General features: G+C 34.9%; 1 protein-coding gene across 1 annotated transcript; it reads left to right on the top strand.

Moving 5' to 3' along the window:
- Positions 1-141: 141 nt before the first annotated feature.
- Positions 142-17,160, top strand: LOC114256346 (putative serine/threonine protein kinase IRE). The gene is made up of 17 exons (XM_082882436.1): positions 142-896; positions 1,437-1,504; positions 1,639-1,815; positions 1,985-3,328; positions 5,101-5,273; positions 5,439-5,682; positions 6,029-6,121; positions 6,209-6,349; positions 6,482-6,574; positions 8,549-8,756; positions 8,857-8,942; positions 11,146-11,234; positions 15,190-15,241; positions 15,322-15,378; positions 15,469-15,639; positions 16,363-16,443; positions 16,692-17,160. The coding sequence occupies exons 1-17, from the start codon at positions 515-517 to the stop codon at positions 16,782-16,784; spliced, it is 3,552 nt and encodes a 1,183-aa protein (XP_082738562.1). The 5' UTR covers positions 142-514; the 3' UTR covers positions 16,785-17,160.
- The last annotated feature ends 3,532 nt before the right edge of the window (positions 17,161-20,692 follow it).

The raw sequence follows: 20,692 nt of genomic DNA on the forward strand, positions 1-20,692 counted from the left end.
AAGATATTTATTCGATTGAGAGAATGTAGAGATTCTTTCTTTAAATGTAGAGATTCTTTCTTTAAAACACGCATCGCAGTGGAGGCAAGCACGTTTTACAACCGAATCCCTCATTTAAAGCCTCTTGCGCGCGTTTTCTAACTCCCCCCATTTTCCCGGAAACCTCTTTCTCTCTCTGGAAAAACTCCCATTCTCTCTCTCTCTCTCTCTCTCTCTCTCTCCTCTTCTCCAACTTCCAATCCAATTCTCAAAATCTATCTCCATCCACATCAAACTTCCAACCTTAATATATATTCACATAAATTTAAATCTATAAAATTTCGATTGTGAATCAAAAACCTTCAATTTTTCATGATCTTCTTTCTATACCTGTAACTTCCAACTTTCCATCTTTCTCTCTCTTAATCCAATCCTAATATCACTCTGAATCTTCTCTTCCTCACACTTACAAGAATTTACTGTCCCACTCATGATTCCATGAAGAATCAGATCTCCATAGCTTTATTCGTCATCAATGTCGGAGCCAGAACAACCCTCCAATCCCACGGCGGCGACGCCTGAACGCAACAAGGAATCGCCAGGGACGCCGGCAAGGTTGAAGCTGAGGAAAATTCCTCCAATTCCGGTTCGCAGAAGCAATAGCGAAATGCCAGATGGTAGCGACGACGATGACGATGAATCGAAATACAAAGAAGAAGAGTCTATAATCCATGCTTCGTCTCTCGGTCTCAATCACATTCGGACCTGTTCGGTTTCGCAGCCTTCGCCTCTTCGATTTTTGTCTCCAGTTGGGACTCCTTCAAATCTCGGCGATGATACAAAGAAGGGCAAAGATGGAGCCTATCGTCGCCTCAAATTGTCCATTCCTAATCAGAATGCTACGTCCATGGAACAAGGTCATTTTAATCTCGGTTTCTCATCTCTAATTATACATCTTCCTGTATGCAAGGCATGTATATGTGCAGGGATTGGTACAGAGATATTTTTCCTTTTGAAATGTTAATATTTATATATATTGGTTTTTATTATTGTTTATTTATTGATTTTTTGTTTTTTTTTTTTTTTGTGTTGGATGAATGGTATCAAAATTCACTATTTGGTCTATTTGGGATGAAGCAATCCTCTGAATTTGCTATGCATAATAATTTCATTTGCTTTATGCTGCAAGCCTGCAATTGCTTCATTTTTTGTATATATATATATATATTTAAATTAAGAGCTCTTATTACATGATAGTGCACCGTAGTAGTTACGTGAAGTTTGAATTCTATTGCTTATCTTGCTGGAACCAAGAACTAAGTACACCCCCCCCCCCCCCCCCCCCCCCCCTTTCTCATTTTCTTGGTTGGGTTTAGGTAATTTTGTGTAAATTTGTAGAAAAGTTTCATGTGTCGGTGGAGGACAATCTTTTGATGGTGTATGATAATCATTTGTAGGAAAAAAGTTCCTATGGAGTCAATCCAAATCCTTAAGAACCCTGCCATCACTCAATATGGGGTTGGAGGTAATTAAATTGTCACTAAATAGTGTTTTTTTTCTTTCTTCTTCTTCTTCTTCTTATTTAATTTGTTCATTATTTTTTTACAAGTCAGTTGCGAAATTAGGTAGTTCAGATTAATGGTGTTGTGCTTATTGTAGGGTCATCATGCAGCTTTTGCCAAAGAAATCCAATCCCCACGACTTCGGGCTATACTCCGTGTGACAAGCGGATGTCAAAAGAGAACCCCAGATATCAAGAGTTTCTCCCACGAACTCAATTCCAAAGGAGTGCGGCCATTTCCATTCTGGAAGCCTCGTGCATTTGGGCATATGGAGGTACCCACCCTTCTCTTTAGTTCTTGTCTTTGTTGTAGTCCAATTCACTTCTCTTGACCTTCAACTTTCTTTATAATTTTTTATTTTATTTTTTTAATTGACAAATTGCTTTCTGATCTATCAGTAGATCCACTCGTTTCTGATATATATATGTAATTTTTTTTCCCAGGAGATTATGGTGATGATCAGGGCAAAATTTGACAGATTAAAGGAAGAGGTTAATTCTGACTTAGGTATCTTTGCGGGAGATTTGGTGGGTATACTTGAAAAAACTTCAGACTCACACCCTGAATGGAAAGAGGCATTGGAGGATTTGTTAATTACAGCCAGGCTTTGTTCAAAAATGTCATCAAGTGAATTTTGGTTGAAGTGTGAAGCCATTGTTCAGAATCTAGATGACCAGCGTCAAGAGTTACAAATGGGCACACTCAAACAAGTTTATACACGCCTTTTGTTTATCCTCACTCGGTGCACTCGGCTTGTGCAATTCCAAAAAGAAAGTGGTTATGAAGAAGATCACATTCTGGGACTGCACCAATTTAGTGACCTTGGAGTCTATCCAGAACAAATGTTTGGGCCTCCGCACCAGGACTTCACTAACTCAATGGAGGGCAAGGAGGTGAGTGAAAGGCAGACCAAGAAAGCCTATGGCCAGGACCAGAAACAAGATCAAATAAATCAGAACTTTGGTACTGGAGGTGACACTGGGGAGGTTAGCACTGCCAAAAGTGTTGCTTCATCTGCCAGTAGCTATAAGATGTCATCTTGGAAGAAACTTCCATCTGCAGCTGAAAAGAATCGGAAAGGCCCGGGATCAATTGACACCCCATCTATGGACTTGCATGTTAAGGATGAAACAGCTGGTGTTGATGATTATAGTGAAAATATGGATACCCCTTTGTATGCTCATGAAAATTCAGAGACATCATTGAAAGTACGAAAAGTTACCTTAGGATTTTGGGGTGATCAACACAATATAACCTACGATAATTCGTTGATCTGTCGAATATGTGAGGTTGAAATACCAACCGTACATGTAGAGGAGCATTCTATAATTTGTACAATAGCTGATAGATGTGACTTAAAAGGCTTAACTGTAAATGAACGACTTGAAAGAGTTGCAGAAGCTCTTGAAAGGATACTGCAATCATGGACACCAAAGAGCTCAGATGGTGCAGTAGGAAGTCCAAAGGTTGCAAGCGTGTCAAAGTCAAATATGCATGAAGACTTAGCCGAGTTGTCACCCAAGCGAAACAACTTGTCTGGTCACTGCTCTAAAGAAATGCTTGATTGTGTTCCCATAGCTCATAATGCAATTGTTATGGATGATCTGAGCATTTTGCCCAATATGTCATGTGAACCACTTGCCTTTTTAACACCTGATCCAAGTAAGAAAGCCTTTTCAGCAGGAAACTTAACTCCACGATCACCATTATTAACCCCACGAACAAGCCAGATTGAATTACTATTGAGTGGACGGAGAACAATAGCAGAACATGAAAATTATCAGCAGGTGTGTATTGTGTTAAATTATTTGTCTTGCGTCATTTTAAACACATGTTGCTGTAATTTTTCCAAGGATACGTCTGTTGGTTTGGTACTGATATTTATTTTGATCTCTGATATATTCTTTTCTAATTGTTATATACTTGATCGAACATCCAACTTTGATTGTTGTCAATACATGTTTCTTTCATTTTGCAACCATAGTAGGTTGCTAGCTTTTTAATAATCAATTTCATGCATAGTCTCATTGGAATTTTTTTTTTTCTTCATGTTTTGCATTATCTAAACCTTTCAATTTTATAAAAGATGAGTGCCTGGTATTGTAAAAAGCTTCCAACAAAAATAATAACCAAGTAAAACCTATCGAAAACAAATTTCCAATTGATAAGATTTGCCTTCCATGCTATGAAAGCTATGAAATTTGATGAATATGCTATATGGAAAGCCTGGATTAGAAGGTGTTTGTTATAAGTAATTCCTTTAATTTCTGGATTGGACTAGAAATGTTGGAGAATGGATTTTAGCATACCTGTTTCTGTACCCAAAGTGGAGTTATGTCTATATTCATGCAAGTCATTTTGCCAATCCACTGACTTAATCTACTACTGATAACCCACATATATGGGAATCTCTCTTAGGCCAAGTTTGGGAAGACTAAATAAGTGCACTTTTTGATTTTTTATGAAATATGGGTTGGGTTTGGGTTGGGTTTGAAGTGATGTGTTAGAGAGGTGATGTGACTTAAATAAGATGATGTGATTTAAATAGGATAGTGACTTTTTGACTTTTTGAATTTTTTAAGAGTTGCCAAACTTGGCCTTAATCTAGTACTGATAACGGCATACATGGAATTATCTCCACTGAGAAGATTTTCTTTTATTTTTATAGCAACTATTTGTTGTTACCTTGTAAATATCTCATGGGTGCATTGGGAAAATTAAACTAACCATTTGATATGGCTGCAATTACACTCTCCTCCCCATAGATTTTCATAGAGTATGACAAATCAGTCCTTTGTAACTCAGCCCTCAAAATGCTAGAATCAGGAATGTTGTTGCTATTTTTTCCAATAGTGATATATCAAGAATGTTCTACTCCTGCATTACAGAGATGCCATTTTTTTCTTCTTTTTTATTAATAAATAAATAAATGTTATCCCAAAAACTGTTGTGAAAGAAATGCAAATGTGTCATTGTATATTTTTCAAACAGCATGTGGTACATTTATTGTTTTACCCGTGTCTCGATCCTTCAAGGGAGAAATACGGATTTATCAAAGGTGTGATAAATAACACTAATTCTAATAATGTTATTTTCTACTTGAAACTTCTATCTGATGGATGTATACGTACCATTATTGATTGCTCATGAAATTTTGAATCTTCAACTATGATATGATTGAATGCAGACATATTTACTTGAACTGAATGAATATTTTGCCTACCCTATAGATTTTTACATGATGTGGATGCTTGATATGTTTCTTTTGAATTGTCCTCATCTCTAGTGCCCTAAACACATCAATTAGTCTCCACTCTGACTCGCTCGTTAGATTTCAATCATCTTCTGAGTTACATGTATCGGAACTGAAAATTTTCTCTGCCAATTTTAAAGGATATGCAGTATCAATAACAATGCATTCTACCTTTGGTCTGTTCTTTTCGCTTTTTCAGATGCTATGAACATTTCCTGCACAGTTTGTTTGATAATTTGGTTTGCTCATATGTTGGAATTTTTTCTTTCTGTAAGTTGAGTTGCTAAATGTACCATGGAATGGCAGATAAACAAGCTAGCGGATATTGCTCGATCTGTAGCCACTGTGAACAATAATGACTACAGTGCCTTGGAGTATTTGCTTGACCATCTAGAAGACCTAAAATACGCCATCCAAGACAGGAAAATGGATGGCCTTGTTGTTGAAACCTTTGGAAGACATATAGAGAAACTATTGCAGTGAGTTCAGTAAACTCAAATGCTTCTTGTGTTTTGTACAGAATATGAAAATTATTGCTAATTACTGCTAGATATAATTTTGGTTACCCCCCACAGTGTTGGTTTATTACTTAACATCCAATTACTTCATTTCTGAATTTCATCTAAATGTTCCAAACTTTACAGGGAAAAATATGTACATCTTTGTGGGCAGATAGAAGATGATAAAATAGAATCATCAAATACCATAGCTGATGAAGACTATGTGGAAGATGATACAATTTGTAGTTTGCGTGCAAGCCCTGCCAATCCATCTAAGGATCGAACATCTATAGAAGATTTTGAAATAATAAAACCAATCAGCAGAGGCGCATTTGGACGAGTTTTCCTGGCCAGGAAAAGGGCAACTGGAGACTTATTTGCTATAAAGGTAAAAACCCATACACTCCTGGAATGGATGGATCATTAGGAATATTAAATCATTCATCCTTGTAATGGATTTGTATTTATACTGTGAAAACAAAGTGGTTTTAGTGGTTTCCTTCTAGTTTTGAGAGAAAATTTATTTGTTTCATCCCTCAATCAGTTCTTGCTGTCGGAGGATTGACCGGAGCATTGAAAATAGTCAGTTTGAGTTATGGGGAGGAGAGTTTGTCTTGTTATCAGTCTCAACTATTATATGCAATGTGTGTATGGCATATTATTATTATTATTTGTTTACAGCTATATTCGATTTTATCCTGGAAATAACTCATTCCTTATTGAAATTTCTGCAGGTTTTAAAAAAGGCTGATATGATTTGTAAAAACGCAGTGGAAAGCATATTGGCTGAGCGTGATATCTTGATATCTGTTCGCAATCCTTTTGTGGTGAGCAGCCCCCATAATTTTTCATTCAATGAATTAAAACACTGTATGTGGAGTTATTTCTGATCTTTGTACTTTGATGATGAACAGGTCCGATTTTTCTACTCTTTCACTTGTAGGGAAAATCTTTATTTGGTAATGGAGTACTTAAATGGGGGGGATCTTTACTCTTTACTGAGAAATCTAGGATGCTTAGATGAAGACATGGCACGTGTATATATTGCAGAACTTGTAAGGAATTTTGTTGTGACCTTAGTTTAACTTAGATATGCTATGCCTACTATCTTTCTTTTTAGTTTCCCTTTCTGTCACTCTACAAGTATCTTGAATAACTGTATGTATAGTTTGATCTATTATTTTCAGGTTCTTGCACTGGAGTATTTGCATTCGTTAAGCGTCATTCATAGAGACTTGAAGCCTGACAACTTGTTGATCGGTCCAGATGGTCACATCAAGGTCAATATTTTTTTAGTTCTATTTTTACGGTTTACCTAACCCAGTCATTTCTGTGTGTATGGGAGAGAATATTTGCAGTATATAGTTTGTTGGCATATACCATCAAATATCATTAACTTATACTGTATCTGAGCAGCTTCATAGGCAATATAGCTTCACTCACTGTAGGAGAAGATAATAGAGTGATTTGGAGAAAAATATCTCTCCTCAGATCCAAAGAAACCCTGAACTTGTGAAACTTCTATTATCCTCTCTTCTTTTCCTTTTTTCTTTTCTCAATCTTAAATAAGGAACCAAATCATGTGGCAGTTATTCAATCTGATATTTCAAGTTCAACTGAAGAGATAATCCTTCTTAAGAAGCAGCAATATTTTTTTTTGGAGAAGTTTGTGTTTTTTTTTTTTTGTTCACATGATTTTTTTTTTTTTTTTGGTATTAATTTCAACCTAGAGTATGTGATGGTGCTTTTTTATTTTTCTTTTATTTTGGTTGTTAAGAGAGATAATGCTCTCGACATGTTTGACAATATGAGCAATTCTGATGGGATTTACATTTGTTTCACAAAATACAGGGGAGGCTTTCTTTTTCAATAGGAGCTTTTTTAGTTATTTTTTCACCCGTCTTGTTGACATTATTTCATTTATTAACTTTAACTCAGAGTACATGATTGTTTGGTTGAAAGAAATAAGGCTCTCTTTGCATGTTTGACAACATGAGCAGGCTCTGATAGAGTTTTGATGCAGACGAGGGCCAAAGATTGTGTTTCTCAACTATGTTACCTGGACTTGGGTATGAGTATCGGATATGGGTGCATGTCCAAGTGTTAGACCTTCATAAACTTAGATCTTAGGATGTTAGAATATGTATCCAAAATAGGATGTACTCGTTATGGACACTTATATATTACTTACTATATAATATTCTTAGATAAGATGTTATAAATTATGTAAAAATGTACTTGAATTTAAATAGGATTTAGGAAAAGTATGGAATTTTATCTATCATCCATGTTAGAGGTTATAAATGTTTATTTTCTAGAAAATATGAGTTTCTTATCCTTCAAAAATTGTAAAAAGTTAGGATCTAAGTGTCAAAATTGGGTATGTGTGTTAGACACATATTCCACACCCTCACCATTATCATATCCGGTGTACTTTGGGGGAAATAAAATAGTCCATGTAACATAGTTTCTCAGTACACATGATATGGGAGAGGCCATCTTCTTCACTTGTTTCTTTTCTTTTCTTTTTTCAGAAACGAATGCTAATGTCTCGTGTACTTTGTATATTTTAACACTGGTTGCTGGGGAGAAGGCCTAGAGAACTTTCTGTACATAGGGGCTTACATAGAGCCTACTCTTTCTTTAGTGGGTCTTTCCATGGACCACTTGTATGGTTAGTTTGATGAATTTTTATATGCTATCGAGTGAATATGAGAAGAAGAAACTATAATTTACAGAGTTTGTTATGCCTTAAATTGCTGTTGAACACTTGTTCTTTCACCCTTTGTAGGTGTAGTAAATGCTGAAATGAATCAATCATAATGTCAATCTGTCATGCACCTCAGCTGGGAGTTTTACCCTTCCTCTATGACTCCATAGTGCTCTAGTATGTAGTGCAATATTAAGCGATTTCTGAAATGGCTTTGAAATGGTCCTTCATATTTAGTTTTTATCAAATAGAATTTATCACGAGGATTCTGAGTCAACTCCTTATAGACCTTGTGCTTGCTTGAGCTGAAGTGTAAGGATGGTGAGCCTGGTTATGGTTCTTTTTGATGTCCACTCTGCAAATCATTGTGCACATCAAGTTTTAACTTTTGGGCTACCAATATCAAATTAAACTTAAATCTTGCTTCCTCTTGCTGACCCATTTTTTAGGCTTCATTGTTCAGTTCTACTGTATTTTTGTGTGCTACCATGGTAATTGATAGATTACTTGTCACTTCTCACAATTCTAATCCCTTCCGTTACAGTTGACAGATTTTGGGCTCTCCAAGGTAGGTCTCATCAGCAGCACAGATGACTTTTCTGGTCCACCAGTCAGCAGTACTACTCTTCTTGGGGATGACGAACCAAAAACTGCGGCACAATCATCAACAAAAAGAGAACAGCGCCAAAAGCAATCAGTTGTTGGCACCCCAGACTATTTGGCACCTGAGATACTTCTTGGCATGGGACATGGTTCGACATTTATTTATTGATGACTGGTATTACATGCACTGTGAGGTAGTATCCTTTTTAGTTCCCATTTTTTTACCTTTGCATGCTATTCTTCTTGTAGGTGTGACAGCAGATTGGTGGTCTGTGGGTGTTATTCTATATGAGCTAGTTGTAGGAATTCCTCCTTTTAATGCAGAACATCCTCAGGTAGGACATCCGGACTTGACAGTGCCCAAACTCTTGCCTGTGAACACTCTCATGAGAATTTTACTTTTTCCTAACCCTTTGCTTTCTGCATCAAAATATTGTGAACAAGATGTAGCAATGTGGAGACATTTTTGCTTTAGTAATTGTCAATTCATATAACTAAATTCCATTAATTTATTTCATTCTGAGATTTTCTTAATGGATTGCGCCCCCAAAACAGTCATCCAACAAACAACATCATTGTTAGGCATTTTTGTGTATTTTTTGCCAACTTCGGTGACCTGACAATTGGGTACATCCCGGCTGTTTGAGTTAAAAATGAGGTGAACAATGTGGTGTTTCATCTCTATATTCTTATCTTGGTTGTACTATTACTTGCATAAGTTGCTTGAAGAATTAGATATCTATTAGAAGTTGAGGCCTTAAAATTTTCTTTTCCCCCCTTTGAGTCACTTTGCCTCTTAGTTTTTATTTTTCCTCAGGTAGTTATTGTAATATTTTGCAATATGATTTGTTTTAGTCACTAATCCACTAAAATTAGTTAAGGACTCATACCTGATGCTATTGTTTGGATATTCAATACCCTTTGGCACCAACTTGAAAAGCTGGGAAGCTAGTTCATTAATTTACACTCATAACATGTGAAAATAGTGGAGCACATAAAACATAATAGGGAAGATCATGTTTCTAAGCTATTGATTAGAGCTAGCAGCATCTATTATAGGATAAGAAGCACGGACACTTCAAAGAAGGAGATGTGTCCCTGTTGGACACTGACACTCCTCGGACACTCTCAAACACATGTCCGATACTCTTTTTTCCGTGTCCTTTATTCAAAATAAAAATCTTAATTTCGGACATGTGTATGACATTCATTTTGTGATGTTGTCTGTCACTTCTTGGCCAAGTCTGTCACTAAATTTAAACATAAGAACAACAATTCTTGAACATTTTATCACATGTGATTTTCAGAGTATGAGAATATAAATATCTTATATTCTTAAAAAATGTAATTATCATGGTAATCCTATAGAAGTTTGACATAAAATTAAATGAAAAATGTAAAAGATGCATAAGTGTATTAGTAGATGACTAAGGAGGGGTTGGCAAATATCACAATTATACATGCTTGTTATAGTCTAATAATTCATGTAAGAGAATTAGATACAAGATTTAATTAGTATAAAGTAATAATTTAATTTTGTATAGATTATATGAACATGTATAACTATAATATAATATATTCCTAGACAATATAATATCAGGAGATAATTGTTTCTGACGTGTTTGAACTGTGTCCATGTCCTACTGTTTTGGAATTTTCCATGTTGACGTGTCCGTGTCGTGTCTTATCCGTGTCCTGTGTCCATGCATATGGTTCATATTTGTAAAATCAAGAAACCTATTTTATCAATTTGACACATTTGCAATTTTCAATTTTTGGGAATTCCTTTGAGCTTTTGTTGCTACCAGAAGGAAATTAAGTCTTTGCCAAGTTTGAAAACAATGGCCCCTTTTGTGATATGCACATGGTGGACTCTTTACCATGTACACTAAACTGAAGAAATGGCGAGTATGTTTGTTATGTCCAAATGAAATAAGCAATATAAGTTGTTGTTGTGTGTCTTTTCACACAATACTTGTAACTGATTGTTATCCCCTGATATTTTCTCTTTCTTTGTGTTGAAAATCTTCTTTTTGGAATGCATTTATGAATTCATCATCAGAAAGGATCAAGTTTGTCAAAAAGCTGTACTGAGTATATCACCTGATGTTCTTTTAATACCAATTTATTGTGTTAAAGCTATTTGTGTTCCATTTCTAACTTCCAGCAGCACATAATGGGTCTGTGTGAAGTTATCATGATGTGGGATGTGAACTGTAGCAAGCTAAAATAGTAGAGCCCATAGCAGTACCTTTTGTTTTGTTTGTTTGTATTTTTTTGGATATCTTCTTAATTATCCTGCCAACTACAGTTTTTCTTATGCTTGTATTAGTTCTTGGTCATCTCTCAAACCTGTTGGAAAGAACAACAATGAATAATATGCATACATAAATGTTTGTATATATATTTATTTTGATGTCCGACTACTTGAATGAAAATTGTTGAGCCTGATATGGGTATAAGTTTTTGGTTGTCTAATTTTGTTGACAATGGCATACAGGTTAAATATCTTTACTGATGGGTCATGTTTTGTTGCAGCAAATTTTTGATAACATCATTAACAGAGACATACCCTGGCCCAAAATACCAGATGAAATGAGCTACGAAGCATATGACTTAATTGACAAGTAAGTTTGCAAGAAAATTATGGATGGTTTCTGGATATTGTTATGATATGTATGCAATTTTCAGTAATCAGTGACCTATTTATGCAAGTTCTCTTGTTTGACCAGACTTGGGGAAAGAATTGCAAGTGACATTCTCATAGGTAGAAACGGCCTTGAATTGGCTAGTCACCAGTTTAACACAAGGGTTTGTTTTAAATGAAGTTTTGTTGTCAATACCTGTCATGACTTGTGAGGATAGATTTAGAAAAGCATTGTTCTGAACTTAGTTTGAGTGAAGTTTTATGCAACTGTCTCCATGTAGTTTGGAAAGGTCATGGTGAGGTTGTTGGCATTGACCTTATGAAGCACAAATAAATAATTAAATAAATAAATAAATAAATGGAGAAAACCAGGACATCTTGGAGTGAGATCGATAACAAAATGAAAATATGAAATTGTAGAAATTTAATGTATAAAGAGAAATGATTGTATTATTGTTTGTTGTATGTTATTAATTACAAATGGTGAGGGGCTCCTTATATGGGAGATGTAGTGGAGTAGGTGGTAGTAGGTGGTAGTGGTAGTGGTAGGTGTGTAGTAGGTGGTAGTAGGTGGTGGTAGGTGTAGTAGGTGGAGTAGGTGATGGTAGGTTTTAACAGCCCCCCGCAAACTCAAGGGGGATAGGAACTAACCAACTTGAGTTTGGAGAGAGTAACAAAACAAGAAAATAATCTGAAAAATAAAAAATGGATAGGAGACACTGTATGGTCGTGTCAGACCGTTGTAGAAGACTGTATGGTTATGGCAGACCGATGTAGACGACAGTTTATGGGGTCATGTCGGACCGTTGTAGCAGACAATGTTGTGACAGTTGTTGTGACAGTTTACGGAGTCTTGCTGGACCCTTGTAGAAACTAACCGGAATCAATGTCGGGACAGTTTACAGAGTCTTGTCGGACCCATGAAGGAGCTAACCGGAATCAATGTCGGGACAGTTTACAGAGTCTTGTCGGACCCATGAAGGAGCTAACCGGAATCAATGTCGGGACAGTTTACAGAGTCTTGTCGGACCCTTAAAAAGTCGCACCCTCAAAAGGTGTGCCCAATCTTTCAAAAGGCGTGCCATCAAAAGGCGTGTCCACTTTGTCAAAAGATGTGTCATGAAAAGGCGTGCCAGTTTGTCGGGCGGCAAAAGGCGCGCGATACGCGTGGCTGCCTCGGCTATTTAACCAAGACGAAGGCTGAGGCTGAGGCATACCATTCTGAAACCTCTGAAACCAACCCTTCGCTGAAAAAACTCTGCCTCTGCGGAGAGAGAAACTGTGGAATACTTTGTTGCCATTCTGTCACCAACCCTTCCGAACATTACCAGTCTGAAATTGCTATTTCGCTGAAACACTTAGCAACCCAAAAACATGGCCTCTTCTTCCCGTCCAGCTACCCAGAACCTGCTCACGCTCTTTCCAGAACTGAACGAGCCCACAAGAGAAATAACTGGTGCGGTGGCCAGTGAACCTCAACCAAACACCTCTGGTTTTGCTCCATTGAACTTTCCGATGCGGTCGGTGGAGCAAAAAATGGCGGTGCAAACTGATATTGAGGCTAATCAGTATACTCTGAAGTCATGCGTGGAAACCATGACGGCGGTCACAAATTTGTCGAACCGGCTGCAGAGTAGGACAAATGAGGTGCAGCATTTAAATTCCCAGCTGGCTCTGCTCCAACGCATGTATAAGGATGCGCGAGCAGAGATCAGTGTGCTAAAGGCAGAAAATAAGGAACTGAAGCGGAAGGCCACCGTGATGTTCCGATTTGGAGGGCCGCCATATGCTGCAGTGGAGGAGCAGGGAGTAGTGATCATGCCCAGTGGAGTGGGAAATATGGAGACAACACCGGCAAGGGCTGCCCAGGACGGAGGCAAAAAGAAGAGACCTGCAGTAGAGTAGAGGAGAAAAAATTCCGCCTGTGGATGAGGTTGTTGTGTTTTTTTTTTTATTTTTTTTTATTTTATTATTATTATTATTATTTTTTTTTATTTTATTTTTTTGCTGATGTAAAAGTGTGACCGGGGTTGATCCCCTGATATGAATAAAATGACAAGGTTGTGGAATGTTGTTGGTGTTATTTGGTGGTGTTGTTTTGTTGAATAAGAAAAATAAAATAAAAGAAAACAATGGATAAAGAAAAGAGAGAAAAAAATATATATATATATATTGGTGGATGGGTGATAAGAAAAAACAGCGGTGTTTTTTGATTGGATTTGATTTGATTTATTATTATTATTATTATTATTATTTTTTTTTTTTTAGTTTATTTTATTGTATTTATTTTATTTTATTTTATTTTTGTTATTTTTTTTTTATTTTATTTTTTATTTTTTGGTGGAATATAAAAAAAAATAATAAGTAGAGAATGGATGTCGTGCATGTGAGTGGATGGGGCAGTGTGTTGAGTGTATGGGGCAGAGAATGGAATAAATTAAGAAAAAGGATGGACATGATTAAAGGGAGTATGGGGGAGAGAAAAAAGGGACCAGAGAGAGAGAGAGGGAGTGGGTGGAGTGCATGTGTATCTGTGGAGTGCATGTGTAGCTGTCGTGTTTTTTTTTTTTTTTTTTTTTATCCCAAACCCGAGAGAGTGTTATTAGAGAGAGAAGAGAGAGAAGATGTGCTTCAGTGCCCTGATCTTTTAAAAGAAAACCCAATTGATGATTTGGGTAGACTTGCTCTTCAAGAATAGTCTTCTTTCCCTGACCTATGTTCATTAGAGAAGCCCATAGGGTGGTCATATTTGCTCTTTTACGTGTTCAATGTGCCATCCTGTGGTCCACCTCTGCACCGGCCTGCAAACCCCCAGGTTCCAATAATGTTTTGAGTTCAGCCATTTTTTTAACTTTGAAGCATACAAAGAGTTCTGTACAGATTGATAACTAAAGGAACTTGCAATTCATATACCATCTTGAATTTTTAAATAAATATAACTATGTGAAATAATTAAACTTAGGACTCTTTTATCCAAGTTCATATTTCCATATTCTTTGAAGTTCTTAATGTTTCTGCTTGTCTAAAGCTTTTCTACCACAATGGTTAAGTGTTGGCTTGACGTCTGTAGCGGAAGGGTAGTTTTTGGGATTCGATTTCTATCTTTGCCAGAAATTAAAGGAGAAATTAGTCCCAGCTTTGGTATATTACTACCACTGTTTCTAGGTAACAGTTTTCTTTAGGTCGAGCTAAAGTTCATTGAACGCTAGGTTCTTAAGATCTTGCAGACATAGAAACTGTGAATTATTTCATTGCTGATTGTGTACCAGTTATGTGGTTTTATATTCTAGCAGTGGAGAATCAAGGATCCACAGACACCAAAAACTGGTAGCCACATGAAAGTACTCATTGTTGGTTTTTGGCTCATTGTCTACCCCCACATTGATTTGATTTTGATGTATTCTATTTACTATTGGACTAGGATTTGTGGGAAGACTTATTTGACTAGGTTTTAGGTGTTTCCTTGTCAGTTCTAGATTGGATTGCAAGGAAACCAAATCAATTTGGTAACTAAAGTCCCATTCTTTCTATGTTCGGATTTGAATACTTCGGTAGGACTTTTCTACCATAAATATAGGGTTATTTCTCTCATATTTGTATGTCGAAATACATCTTGGGTTTTGGTGAAAGATTGAGAGACACACTATCGTAGCTCTTTGAGCACTCATTTGATATTGAAAACTTTAGCTTGTGGGATTGCCCGTAGACGTAGGCTCTGCCGAACCACGTAATAGATGGTGCCTTATGTGATTGTCACTCTCTCTCCATTCTCTATATTTGTTTGTGTTCTTGTTTTCAATATTCATAACCACCATCAACTTTGGTGTGATTGAATTTATAGGGGCTCTCCGCACAACACTCATTTAGGTCCCTCTTTTCTCAAGGTGGCGGCTAGGAAGTCCTTATAAATTGTTATTATTTTTTCTTTATTTCAGGTTGCTAAATGACAATGCAGTTCAAAGATTAGGTGCAACAGGGGCCACAGAGGTGAACAAATTTTTTTTTACTTTAGTGAGGCATATTTGCAGGCAATAACAACTTAGCAAAACTGGAAATTATTTTTCCAGGTAAAGCGGCACCCTTTTTTTAAACATATCAACTGGGACACACTTGCAAGGCAGAAGGTTATTTCCTTTTTAATCTTTAACTTTGACAGAGAGCAATCAATTGTTAATGAATTTTGCTTACTTACTAAGTTCACTTATTATGTGCAGGCAATGTTCATACCCTCTGCCGAACCAAATGACACTAGTTATTTTACAAGCCGCCACATTTGGAGTGCAAAAGACGACAATGTTGGTGGATGTAGTGACTTTGATGACATGACTGAAACGTGCAGTATTTCATGCAGCAGTGGTTCGTACAGCAACACACAAGATGAAGATGTAAGTATACTCTTTTTATTTTTGACAACATGTGAATTTCTCCGCACATTACTTACTGTTAGTGGATCAGAGCACAATCCAAATATCATCTAAGATAAGCAGCTCCTTTCACAGATTACAAAAATCCAAATCTGATTGCTCTGATTACAAACAAATACATATGGATATGGGTTTAATAGTATGATTTGGAGATTGGAAACGAAAAAAACATTTGGTTTTCAAACTCAAAAACTCTCTGAATTTTTGGTTTTCATGTTAATTTTTTATTTACTTTTTGGATGTATCTAATCTAAACGTACTTCAAAATTAAAATATTTGTGAAGAAATCTAAAAAAAGTAAACTAAAAACAAAGAAAACCAAAAAAGGCAACACATGTTTTTTTGTCTTTAGTGATTTTTTTCTTCAGATTTCTTCACAAATATTTTACTATTTAGGTGCGTGAAAAAGTTTTTAAGAAAATTTGACTAGAAAATGGAAAAAGTTTACGACAAAAAAATACAAAAACGAAAAGAACTCAAAAGCAGTTTTCAAAAACTAAACCAAACATAAGCTCTACCAGAACACCTGGACTTAGTAGCCTATCCAATTAGGATCTCAAGCCAACAAAATCTGATGCAATATGATTCTGTACTCATTATTTTTCTTTACAGTATGAAATTGTTATTTGTTTGCATACGTCTAATCAACCATCTTAAGTTTCTAATCATTGTGTCTTGAAATAGGGGGACGAATGCGGACATTTGGCAGAATTTAGTGCACCAACCCTTAACGTGAAGTACTCGTTCAGTAATTTCTCATTTAAGGTGAGACTCGCTTCTAGGCCTTGATATTCACTTTTAAAATTGGGAAACCTTTAGTTACTGCACAGAAATGAATTCATTTGATCCTGTTTGCTTCATTTTCATTTCATCATGGTTTAAACAAATGAATTATTCTTAAAACTTAGTTTTCACCTTCAAAATAGAAAACAGAGTAGAATGGTTTTATTTCTCTGTCGTGCCCAAATATGTCCTGTGAAATACAATATTGAGTTATTTTCCTTTTCCCTCAGCACTTGTCTCATCTGGCTTCCATCAACTACGATATGGTTTTAAAGAATGCCAAGGAACAACCAGATGCCTCCAAACAGTCCACTCCACGATAAATTCATGGTTGCTTCAGCAGATATATGCTTTTACTCCCCCAAGCACATATTATCAGTATCCTATTTTGGTTTTGACGAAAGTCAGGACGAAAGACAGGTGAGTCGTACATATCCTTAAGGTGAGTCGTACATATCCTAAAGGTGCATAGAGCTATACGCGCATGTATATTAACTCAGTTTTGAAAGTGAAATGATAAGTTGGTGTGATAGTTCTGCTCTTCTTATCTATTTCCTCTTCCATACAAAGAAAGCCAATTTATTAGAATGGCATACATGTATATTTGACATGTGGGTACATATTTATTTTACTTTAACCACATATCTTTTTGTACATAAACACGATCTTGCAATAGGAATTTTTTTTGGTTTTTTGTTAGTGACATTTCATCAATGTGTAGGAGCTCATAAACTGTAATTTTATGGTGTAATCTTATAAGTCTGTCTTGGAGAAGTTGTGTTGTTTCTGTTATGTAGCTATATTTGTTTTTCATGGAAAATTCTTGAGGCCCTATTCAAAGTGGCACAAGAGAAATGATGCTATGTGAAACAAAATCCCATATTGACTGGGTATAAAAGTAGACTGTAGTATACAAGTGAGGGAACACTCTACTTCAATAACAAGTTTTTGTAGTTAGAGTTTTGCTCCACCGTTTAATAATTACTCAATTACTCGAAAACATATCAAAGTTTTGATTGGGGTTCATGTATGCATTATACACTAGTATAGAAAGACAGTTTTGCAATTATTAAAAATGGTACAAGTATTTCTTTGATATATTCTATAATGCAGTCATTCATGTAATATGAGAAACTAGCTCAAAACAGACACGATCTTATTTATAATTAGGAATGTATTGAAACATGAATATGTGAATTTTAATACAGAATATCTCGTGGTAGCAAAGCCATAAACTTTGCATGCCATTTCATAGTTTCCACAGGAGCACAGTTGGCCTCTCTTGTGCAAGAATGAGACCTAATTGATGAAGGTTCGATTAATCATCTCTTCAAAGATATGGTTTCATGGAAACCTTTTCCGAGAAAGAATATGCCTCGTTTGGCAAAAAGTCACTAAAAAAGTTAAAAAGTCAGCAAATATCCAAAAGTCAAAATGGGAAAGACTATATGCACCTTGTAACTAAAGAAGAAAATATTTAAAAAAAAAAAAACATAATTTCATACTTCGAATCATAACTTAAAAAAAAAAGTCATAACCAAATACATGAGGTATAATCAAAGATCTCATGAGTCATAATAATAAAATTAGCCATAACTAAAGAAGAAAATTGCATAATTATGGTGAATATAGTACATCTCTTTTAAGGGGTGCGTATAGTAGAATTTTTCAATAAAAAATTCTTTTTTATTCATTTTACTTTTTGCACATATTTTCATAAAAAGTCAAAGTCATTTCAAACATCATGATTTTTTTCATATCATATTTTAGCCCAAAAAAAAAATACTGTTTCTAAACGAGATTTAGCAAGGGTTCATTGGGCTTTTTTGGCTCAATGAGCCATAAAAGACAGAATAGGCTCATGAGTCACAACAGACAAAACATCTCATTCAACCTCATAATCATTACACTCTTCTCTCACAAAAAAATTAAAAAAGCAAAAAAGCCAAAAGCCCTTCCCAAACTAAGCTTTTGAGCCCAGGCTCATATAGTTAAAAAAGTCAAAAAGTCAAAAAGCCAACCCACTTCCCAAACGGAGGCTAAAATGACTTTAGGATTTCTTCTTTGATTTGTTTTATAATAACAATTACTAGTAGAAAACAGTTTTTGCATGGGAATTATTTGCAACGAGTCAATTGCAAATGTTCAGTCGCAAATGTTCTGGTGCCTACGCTATATCATAATACATAAATTAGTGCGCTAAAAAACAAAACAAAAATTTCAACTGTCTATGTGGTCTGGAGATTATTTAACAAAAATGTTAGTCATATTTTAAAATAAAAAACATAGTTACTTCAATAGTTTGAAATGCCTTTTTAATGGATTAATCAATGAGTAATGATTCATCCCCCTTTCTCCCCACCCCCTTTGACCCCCTCTCTCTCTCATTGGTTACCTTTTCTTTTTCTTTTTCTTTTTTTTCCTGCTCCTCCAATCACCCCCTGCCACGTGACAAAGGGGGTGAGGGGTGACCCCCAAAATGGGGTCCCAAACATTATTCTTAACGAATTCAAGGTTATTTAGAGCATTTCCAATGATTTTTTTTTTCCCCATCAAATTTGAGTAAAAAAAAGACCATTTTCTCAATCTGATATTAGCTGCTTTAATGGTTGTCATCAAAGACAGGTGTCGACCAGCAGGTCAACCGGCCGGTCGACCAGTAAGGCAAAAAAAATATTTTTTTTTTTCTTTTTGAACTTGTTTGAACCTACTTATTTGAACTGTTTGAACCTTTTTCCGGTCGACCGGACGACTGGTGGGCTCACTTGCAACGTTACAGCACAGTGAATTGGTGAAGGCTCACGCAGATTCTCAGTTTGGTGAAAAATTTACTCCATTCTCAGTTTAATATCAGTTTGGTGAAACCATTGGAACAAAAAAAGTGACTTTTTTCATCAAATTCAAATTTGATATTGAATCTGATGCAACGTTGGAAATGGTCTTAGGACTTAAAAAACAATTGGTGGTAGGGGCGGGGCCACGCTGGGCTAGGGGGGTCACGTACCCCCGAGTTTTGGGTATTTTTTTTTTTTTTCAAAACATAAAGAAAATATATTAAATAAAAAAATTATAAAAATATTATTTAAAGTGAAATGTTAATGGCATTTTTAAAATTATAAATTTTGATTGAAAATAAAGAGGCTATAATAAGTCATATTATTATCTATAAAAATTTCAATATATGGTGATGTCTATCATTATTGACATGTAAACATAATTAATTTCAATGAAGATATAGAATTTATTGGATTGTTAGTTACATTTGACATGTGGAGTTTATCCTTCATGTGTTTCTTTCCATTCATAACTAAAATGATTACTATATAAATTATAATCAAGCAACAAATCTTCAATTATAAAAAAAAAAAAAAAAAAAAATTACAATATGTCATAACTAATATCAGAATGAGTCATAACTAACGATTACTTGACATATAGTCATAACTAAAATAACAACCACAAGAAGTTATAACTAAATTATATCTGACACCATAATGTGTTATTACTAAAGACCATAAAAATCATAATTGCGACATATGATAGACACTTTTTTTGCAGTATGTTTTATAGAATTTCTCTACTAAAATATATCATTTCTGTGTCAATGTATCTTCTTTTTTAATTTTCTAATCCACCTATAAAATAGTTACTCCCCAAAATTTATATAAAATTTAATCTCAAATCCTTTAATTTAAAATTCACATTTATCCAAATGAACTCTTAACATTTAAGTTTAGTAATATCTCATTGTTGTTTATTATGAAAAAAAATTAATCAGTGTGTTTGGTTTGAGTTTTTTTAATTAAGTTTTTTGAAAATTGAGTTTTTTGATTTTCGTGTTTTTTTTTTGTTTTTAGTGAATATTTTTAAAATTTTAAACATTTTTTTTACTTTTTTAGATGCACCTTACTTAGATGTATCTAAAAAGTAAAAAATTTGTGAAAAAATATTTTAAAAAATTAATAAATACATAAAAATATAAAAAATGTATTGAACTCTCGTATTTTTTTGTATTTTTGATATATAGTGAATTTTTAAAAGATTTTTTTCACAATTTTTTTTACTTTTTAGGTATATTTATGTAGGTATGTCTAAAAAGTAAAAAAAAAAAAATTGTTAAAATATTAAAAAAATCAGTAAAAACAAAAAAACACAAAAAATAATAAAGTAGAATTTTCTTTAAAATATTTTTTATAAAATAAAACCAAATTATCATTATTTTGTGTCCCTT

The sequence above is a fragment of the Camellia sinensis genome, chromosome 8 (assembly GCF_055761805.1).
Source record: "Camellia sinensis isolate YWXY chromosome 8, ASM5576180v1, whole genome shotgun sequence".
Classification (NCBI taxonomy): Eukaryota; Viridiplantae; Streptophyta; class Magnoliopsida; order Ericales; family Theaceae; genus Camellia; species Camellia sinensis.

Excerpts from the sequence above, each read along its gene's own strand:
- LOC114256346 (XM_082882436.1), top strand. The coding sequence starts at position 515 with ATGTCGGAGCCAGAACAACCCTCCAATCCCACGGCGGCGACGCCTGAA. Across the intron at positions 1,816-1,984 it reads GTGCATTTGGGCATATGGAG|GAGATTATGGTGATGATCAG; the intron begins GTACCCACCCTT and ends TTTTTTTCCCAG. Across the intron at positions 16,444-16,691 it reads TCAGTAATTTCTCATTTAAG|CACTTGTCTCATCTGGCTTC; the intron begins GTGAGACTCGCT and ends CTTTTCCCTCAG.